This window comes from Chlorocebus sabaeus, chromosome 21 (assembly GCF_047675955.1).
Source record: "Chlorocebus sabaeus isolate Y175 chromosome 21, mChlSab1.0.hap1, whole genome shotgun sequence".
Classification (NCBI taxonomy): domain Eukaryota; kingdom Metazoa; phylum Chordata; class Mammalia; order Primates; family Cercopithecidae; genus Chlorocebus; species Chlorocebus sabaeus.
Window position 1 is genome coordinate 41040090 of NC_132924.1, and position 8031 is coordinate 41048120.

General features: G+C 48.6%; 1 protein-coding gene across 1 annotated transcript; it reads left to right on the forward strand.

The window, feature by feature from the left end:
* The first annotated feature begins 1206 nt into the window (after positions 1-1206).
* On the forward strand, positions 1207-5965 carry SP8 (Sp8 transcription factor). The gene is made up of 2 exons (XM_007981924.3): positions 1207-1464; positions 2433-5965. Exons 1-2 carry the CDS (start codon positions 1444-1446, stop codon positions 3933-3935), a joined length of 1524 nt encoding a protein of 507 aa, XP_007980115.1. The 5' UTR covers positions 1207-1443; the 3' UTR covers positions 3936-5965.
* Positions 5966-8031: the final 2066 nt, after the last annotated feature.

Below are 8031 nucleotides of genomic sequence, written 5' to 3' on the forward strand. Positions count from 1 at the left end.
ATAGATAGATCTCTGGACCAATCGCCATTAGACACTGACGCCTGGATAAATGTGGTCCAAGATTTGTCAAAAGCTCCTCTCTATTCTTAGATAAATATAACCCATATATTTCAATCAAAGTACTGATTCTTTTTTCAGAAAGAGGCAGTGAGATTTTCTGCGAAAATTTCTGAATTCTGTAAAACGCTCTTCAACTTCTCACCCAAAGAAAAAACAACCCTCGCTTACTCCCTTCTCTATCTAATCCTTTTGTATTGAAATTTACTCAACACCACGGGACAAACGCACCTCCTCCCCTAGAGTGAGACGTGCACTTCTAAAGCAGAATTCCACCTCAGGAAAAAAAAAAAAAAAAAAAAAAAAAAAGGCCACGGCATCAAAGAAACAACTCACGGGCGCGCAGGCGCGCATCCACGTCCCAACGCATCCCTAAAAATACCCCTTAGACTCTCAACCTTTCTACTGTTTCGCTGGAGAGCCGGGAAAGAAAAGGTGGGTATCAAGATCTTCTTCAAAAATGTAGTGACGGTGTTTACCCAGATAAGAAGAAGAAAAAAAAAATCACTCAATATTTTAGGTACAAGGAGCCAAAGGAAGTTGGAGACGGGGGCAGCGTTTGTGAATATTTATTCACTCAGCCTCCATCAACTTAGTCGGTTTCCCTCTTCAGCTCGACAGTCTCTCTCTTACAAACACACTTTATTGCATTGTTCCCATTCCCCACTACCAGCTTCGGTGCGCGCACACAACACAGGCGCCCACACACACCCTCCCTTTTCTCTGTCGCACAAACACACATATTCACAGTCCTCCTTCTTCCCCACACCAAACACACTCACCCCCCACCCACTTTAGTCCCTCTTTCCTCCCTAGGTTTGTCAGACTCACAGTTACACTCCCGTACACTCACACCCTTCCCCTCAACACTTAATTGCTCTCTCTACCCCGCTTTGTCGCACACTTAGTTATCCTATCACACAACCCTCCCTTTTCTGCACTCTCTCCAGTCCCCCGTTTACCACACTGTCACAGTTACAGTGTCACACCCACATCCCCCCCCCCCCGTCTCCGCACTGTCCTCTCCTCGGCCTGGTCACACTCGCACATAGTTACATTGTTACACACACACTCACACACGCGCGCGCGCGCGCTTTGCGCTTTGTAACACACGCAGCCGCCCCCGCCCCCTCCGCTCCCACTCCCCCATCCACCACGGCGGCAGGCGGCGGCGCCGATGACCTCACGGCGCGCGCGCCGCGCGGCCCGGCGAGGCCGCAGATTGGCTGGCCGCGCCTCCGCGGCACTTCAAAGCCGGAGAGGGAGCTACAATTGTGGTGGAATGGGCGGAACTGATCATTGTATTGCACACCTCTAAAAAAAACACTGCCTCTGATTTATCAATATAAAAAAGATCCTCTGAGAGGAGGAGGGCACTTTTGTGTGATGGCAACTTCACTTCTAGGGGTGAGTCTCAGGATTTTCTCTTGCTGGTTTAATTAGTTTCCTTTTATTGCCGATTGGAGGGGGTTAAAGTCGCCCCGGCCAGGCCACGGGCTATCAGTCTCTCTATTGAGAGCTTTTTTTTTTTTTTTCTTTAAATACAAGTGAGTTTGGAGAAAAGAAAAAGGGGGAGAAGGGGGCAGAGTCACTTTTTTTCAGCGCAGGAAAAGGTTCGAAGGGCATTTAGACAAGCCACCGCGCAGCGCCTGACTGCTCCCTGCCCGGGAGACCTGCGCCCAGCCCATTTTACAGGCACCGATTTCGGGGGTAAAGAGAGCAAGTTTTTCCTACTGGGCAAAGTGCAGATCTTCCCCTAACCCTTAAAAAAAATTCTGCAGCCCGCCTTGTCTCGCAGGTACGTTGAACTCGTCTCGTTTTTACTATTGTAGATACGCTTTTAAAAAAAGAAAGAAAGAGTGAGCGCTACAGTTTGACCTCTTTTGGCCTGGGAGAAACAACCCAGGATGGGTTTCTGGGGACCGGAACAGGTTTTTCAAAGCTCTCAGGATTACAGGGGAAGCGCTCCTGAAAGCAATCCAATGGTTTTCCCCCAGGCTTCTCGGCAAAGAAAACTTCCTTCCTTTCCAATATGGACTTTTTGCTTGTTTGTTACGAAGTGTCTGGGGCCTTGTGTGCAAGAGAGTGTTGTTTTAGGTGAGAATACTTGTCAAACTCTTCTTTAGCGTGGTGCTTTGCTCCCGAATCAGACGCCGGCAGCCAAACTTGTCCCCTCCTGTAGAGTAGGAAGCGGCCGGGCACCGGGGCTGTTGGGGGTGCCAGGTGAGTTGGTGGCGGCGCGCCGCAGCGAGAGATGGGGTGCAGTGGGGCGCTTTGGAGGCTACCGGGGGACTGATGCACATTTCTTCCTTTCCTCCCCCACCGGCCCTTTACCCACCTCCCCTCCCCCACTCCTTCTCGCCTCCTTCTCGCAGGAAGAACCGAGGTTGGGATCGACTCCTCTGGCCATGCTTGCTGCTACCTGTAATAAGATCGGCAGCCCCAGCCCATCTCCCTCCTCCCTCTCGGACAGCTCTTCTTCCTTCGGCAAAGGCTTCCACCCCTGGAAACGCTCCTCGTCCTCTTCTTCCTCCAGCTGCAACGTAGTGGGTTCCAGTCTCTCAAGCTTCGGCGTGTCCGGGGCCTCCAGGAACGGCGGTTCGTCCTCAGCGGCTGCGGCGGCCGCTGCAGCAGCCGCTGCTGCCGCGGCCCTGGTGTCCGACTCTTTCAGCTGCGGCGGCTCGCCTGGCTCCAGCGCCTTCTCCCTCACCTCCAGCAGCGCCGCAGCCGCCGCCGCCGCCGCCGCCGCTGCCGCCTCCAGTTCGCCCTTCGCCAACGACTACTCTGTTTTCCAGGCCCCCGGAGTCTCTGGCGGCAGCGGCGGCGGCGGCGGGGGCGGCGGCAGCGGCTCCTCCGCACACTCGCAGGACGGCTCCCACCAGCCGGTGTTCATCTCCAAGGTGCACACCTCTGTGGACGGGCTGCAGGGCATCTACCCGCGGGTGGGCATGGCGCACCCGTACGAGTCGTGGTTCAAGCCCTCGCACCCGGGCCTGGGTGCTGCGGGAGAGGTGGGCTCGGCCGGCGCCTCCAGCTGGTGGGACGTGGGGGCCGGCTGGATCGACGTGCAGAACCCGAACGGCGCGGCTGCGCTGCCCGGCTCGCTGCACCCTGCCGCCGGGGGGCTCCAAACCTCGCTGCACTCGCCGCTTGGAGGCTACAACTCGGATTACTCGGGCCTGAGTCACTCAGCCTTCAGCAGCGGCGCCTCCTCGCACCTGCTCAGCCCTGCTGGGCAGCATCTCATGGACGGCTTCAAGCCAGTGCTGCCCGGCTCCTACCCGGACTCGGCCCCGTCGCCGCTGGCCGGCGCGGGGGGCTCCATGTTGAGCGCTGGGCCTTCGGCGCCGCTGGGGGGCTCCCCGCGCTCCTCAGCTCGACGCTACTCTGGCCGCGCCACCTGCGACTGCCCCAACTGCCAGGAGGCAGAGCGGCTGGGCCCTGCCGGGGCGAGCTTGCGGCGCAAGGGCCTGCACAGCTGCCACATCCCGGGCTGCGGCAAGGTATATGGCAAGACTTCGCACCTCAAGGCGCACCTGCGCTGGCACACGGGCGAGCGGCCCTTCGTGTGCAACTGGCTCTTCTGCGGCAAGCGCTTCACGCGCTCCGACGAGCTGCAGCGGCACCTGCGGACCCACACCGGCGAGAAACGCTTCGCCTGTCCAGTTTGCAACAAGCGCTTCATGCGCAGCGACCACCTCAGCAAGCACGTGAAGACGCACAGCGGCGGCGGCGGCGGCGGCTCGGCGGGCTCAGGCAGCGGCGGCAAGAAGGGCAGCGACACCGACAGCGAGCACAGCGCCGCGGGCAGCCCGCCCTGCCACTCCCCAGAGCTGCTGCAGCCCCCCGAGCCCGGGCACCGCAACGGCCTAGAGTGACGCCCACCTTGCGCCCGCCTCTCTCCCCGACCTCCTCCCACCGAGTCCTCTTGGGCCCTGTCTGTCCCGGCTTCAACTCCAGCCTCTCCCTGTTGCATCCGACTCGCTCTCTGTCTTTCTGTTTCTGCCCCTCCTCTTCCTTCTGTGACTTAACTTTGTAAAGGGGATATGGACATGTAAGTAAAACTCATCCTGTCCCAGGTCCTGGCTTTCCCTTTCCGTGGGTAACGCTGTCTGAACCCTGTGCAGCTGGAACCCGCGCCTTGCCGGGCCTTTATTTCCCGTTCTCCCCTCCTTGTCCTCCCCTTCTCCACCCCCAGGTTGTGATGGGCGTAACTTTTAGGGGGAAGCGGCCACTGGAGGTAGAGCTGGACTAATCCAGTGCCTGGTAGACTGTGGGCCTCGGCACGGGCAGGAGCGGCCGGGCTGAGCAAGCCTGAGCCGGAGCAGTGGGGAGGGCGAGGCTGGAGGCCTGGGCAGAACAGCGCCACCCGGGCTGTCGCCGACTTGGTTCCAGAGCCGCTGACCTAGGCACCTCGACTTCGGAGCACCCTGCCAGGCCCCTGGGCATCGCCGGACGCCCTGCGCAGGCTGTCGGGGCTTGGTGGGGTGTCCTTTTGGCAGCACCGAGACCCAGAGTTTGCAGAGTTTAGATCTCCCAATGTCAGCTCTGCCTCTTTTTCTTTGTTCCCTGAGGTGGAACCGATGCAAGTTTCAGCAAAGGGCAGTCTTGTCGAATCGCTGCAGCAGCTTTCTTTCATCTTTATAGCATATATTTTATTTTTAACTAAAACATTGAGGGGAAAATAGCAACCTTCCACTTGGTTTCCCTTCTATGATAGTTTTTTCCTCTAACGGAGAGCAAGTCTTTCTCTCGAAACTGCTAGTATTGATCCCAAAGTTATTTTGACCGCATTAACTTAACTTATGGGGTGGGGGCGGGGGTGAGGGTAGGTGTTTTTTTCTTATGCAAAAATACTCCTTTCCGGTGAGACCAGATTAACTATCTCCATGTTTGTCCTTTTCTACCTCGTTTTTTCACCACTCCCAAACATAACCTCCCAATCTTTTTTTGTTAGTCCGGCCGTCAATTTGTATAGTACCCATTTCTGTAAATTCTCGCAATTCATTGAAGATCGTAGGGTTACACTTTTTTTGTGTGGTTTAAACTTACAAATAATTGAAGAAGCTATCATTTATTTCAGACGAGGCTGTAGTTTAAATGCCAAAAAAAGGGAAAATAGGAAAATAAAAAACCTTTGTAAAATATATCTCAACCTAATGGTTTGTACAACTGGAGAGTCGTTCTAGATTAGTTACCAATTAAATATAACTCCACCAGTGTAGGGTGTGAGGTGCAGTTGTCCAGGAGATGATTTTGTATAGTATTTTTCTTGTACATTACTTCCAGTAAATATTTGAAAATATATTGAAGTAAACTTGATTTTTTTTTTTTTTTTTTTTTGTCACAAGAAAATTAAGAGTTATTGTTGCAGTTCTGATGAGCTGCAGGTTTTTTGAACTCAATTCTGGAGGTGCAGAGCCACAAACGCACTTTCGGGGCCTAGTTTTGCTCAAATATGAATTTAGATAGGTATCAAGCTGTAACTAAGACAATATTTGATAAATGTTGGATGACATTTAATTTAATGGAGCATGTACTTATTTGCATTTGCTGGCAGTTCAGGCATAGTTAAAGTGAGAGTTCTCCTATATTTCATAATAAGTGGGTCTGCCAAAACCCATGTATTAAATAAATTGTCCAAGTGAAACTCGACTAACTTTGGCCTTTGTGTATTTCCTGAAGGTAATATTGTTAACTGTTAATAAATACTTCTGACACTACATTTAAATGTTTGCAGATTCTGCAAACTAATTGCTCATTGTAATGTTGAAATAATTTGGATATTTCACATTGAAATGAAAAGCCTTTCTCTGGAGCATTTTAGATTTGCATTTTAAATGCATGAAATGTAATTGATTTATTTGTAATATTTTAAATGGTATTAATAAACTCAGATAAAAGACTAGGCTAGTTAATCTGTATTTTTTCCCCTTTTTAAACTATGGACATGTGCATTTTATCTTCAGTTAATTTCTAATTTAAACAAAATATAACCCTGTTGTGGTAATATTTAAATAATTACCTTTAAGATGTTAGATGGAAAGATCTATTTGGCAAAGCTGTGTTTTCTCTGTTTACCAAGATAAAGATTATAGCGTCTAAGGAATGTAATTGATTATTTACCAGTAGATTTAGCTCATAGCATCAGGATTTACTGACCTCTTAAAATTTGTACTAAGTCACAATTCAAAGAAGTTTCACCATTCTCTTTCCTTCTCAGTCTCCAGAAGGAGTCAGGTTGTTGGCCATTGATTGCATTTAGTATTTAAAAGGCCAAGCCTTACATTGGAAGATAAGTACATCTAAAATAAAAACATGGGTTTGGGGACAACTTTTGTTGTTAGGAGGTGGAGGAGGTCAAGCTAACAAAAGCTTGTTTTTGGCATTCCAAGTCTTAGCTAAAGATTATGTAGAGGTAAATATCAGTAGTAGATTCCTGTTGAAATGAGTTATCTGTTCTTTAAAAGTCTCTAAACAGCCACCAAAGAAAGGGAAGGTTAAACCTTAATCTATTTACTAGGCTATTGTTCATAGGTGTCAATGATGCCAATAAAAAATATTGTCTTGTTATGTCTAAGTGCATTTAAGCAATGGGTGTTCCTTGAGCCATACTTTGAAACATAAAATACTTTAAATGTTGATTGATGTTATATCACTATTTCACTATTAGATTAATATTATTATTTTGAATCAAATTGAATAAAAAGTTAGCGTGTTCGGATTCTTACAAGTTTAGCTTCTTTCTTTCTGTTTGCAATCTCCCCACCCTAAGTATAGTCTTGGTATACATCTTGAACTGAACATTTTCCATTGAAATCTATATATGGTAATTATAATACATAGAAACAAGTGAAAATACAAAGTGATATGATCATTGTAAATTGAGAGGAAAAAGCAATTAGGGATAAAAGATGTTTTAGAATAATGTAGCTCGTGTCCAAGTAGGTGACACCTTTAATCCTGCTATCTATACAGGTATTTGAGGCCTCCAGTCTCTATGGTTTCAGACAAACAAGTTAACTCTGATTCTTTGGTATACTGTAGTTCTAAATAATGGATTTTAAAAGTAAAATAGTTTCTTTCTGTCACTTTCTTCCTAGGAATAACAAGCAGAACACAGTTTAAGTGTTGTTTCTTTTTTATTGAAAGTTGCAGTGCTGAGGGATTCGGAAAGAGCCGTTCTGAAGGAGTTAAATGTAGTGGCAGGTAAGAGGAAAGCTGCTTGGTACATTTATAATATCAGTTGTATTACATGCAGAATCAACATTGATTTAAGAGGTGGGTTATGACAATGAGAAATATTGTCTGGAAGAAGATTTCTTTGGGGTGATTGAAGGGGGACATTTTTTCTGCTGTACAGATGTGCAAACTTTCACTTTCTTCCTTCTGGCTCCTCACCCTTCTAGTTTTACTTGGTTTGTTTTGGTGGTTATTGAACAGTATTTCTAGCTTAATTTTCTGCAGGGTGGGCAGGGTTCTCCTTTTAGGGATGGGCATCCTCTTTTGGGAAAACAGATGAAGTACCAAATTGTGATTTTTTTTTTTTCCTGCTTTGTCCCTGATAAAGCACCTCCTAGCAGTAGCTGGAGGCTCACTCAAGTGAAGTCAAAGGCCAGGTCTCACTTTGAACCAAGGGACAAGCTTCCAGTCTGGCAGATCAAGATAGAGTTAAACTAGTTGTTGACCCAGGGGTCAGGCCAGCATATATCAGCACACCCTCCAGAGTCTGGAAAGGGCTGCCAATCCAACCATTTCAATTTCCTACCTCATCTCTTCTACAAACTTGAATGTTTCTTCCCTATCCTGCTTTCTCCTTTTTTGGCTCCTTCACCTTCTCTCTCTGTGGATGATCTCTTTCACTGAGAAATGTGACCATGATTTGTTGAGGCTGGATTATCAACTGAAATATTTTATGTGAGAAACTTAATTTAAACCAATGTGATGACTTCCTCTCAGAACAACTGATGCTGG

Coding starts and splice junctions, on each gene's coding strand:
- SP8 (XM_007981924.3), top strand. CDS start 1,444: ATGGCAACTTCACTTCTAGGG. Junction 1,465..2,432: donor TGGCAACTTCACTTCTAGGG/GTGAGTCTCAGG, acceptor TCCTTCTCGCAG/GAAGAACCGAGGTTGGGATC.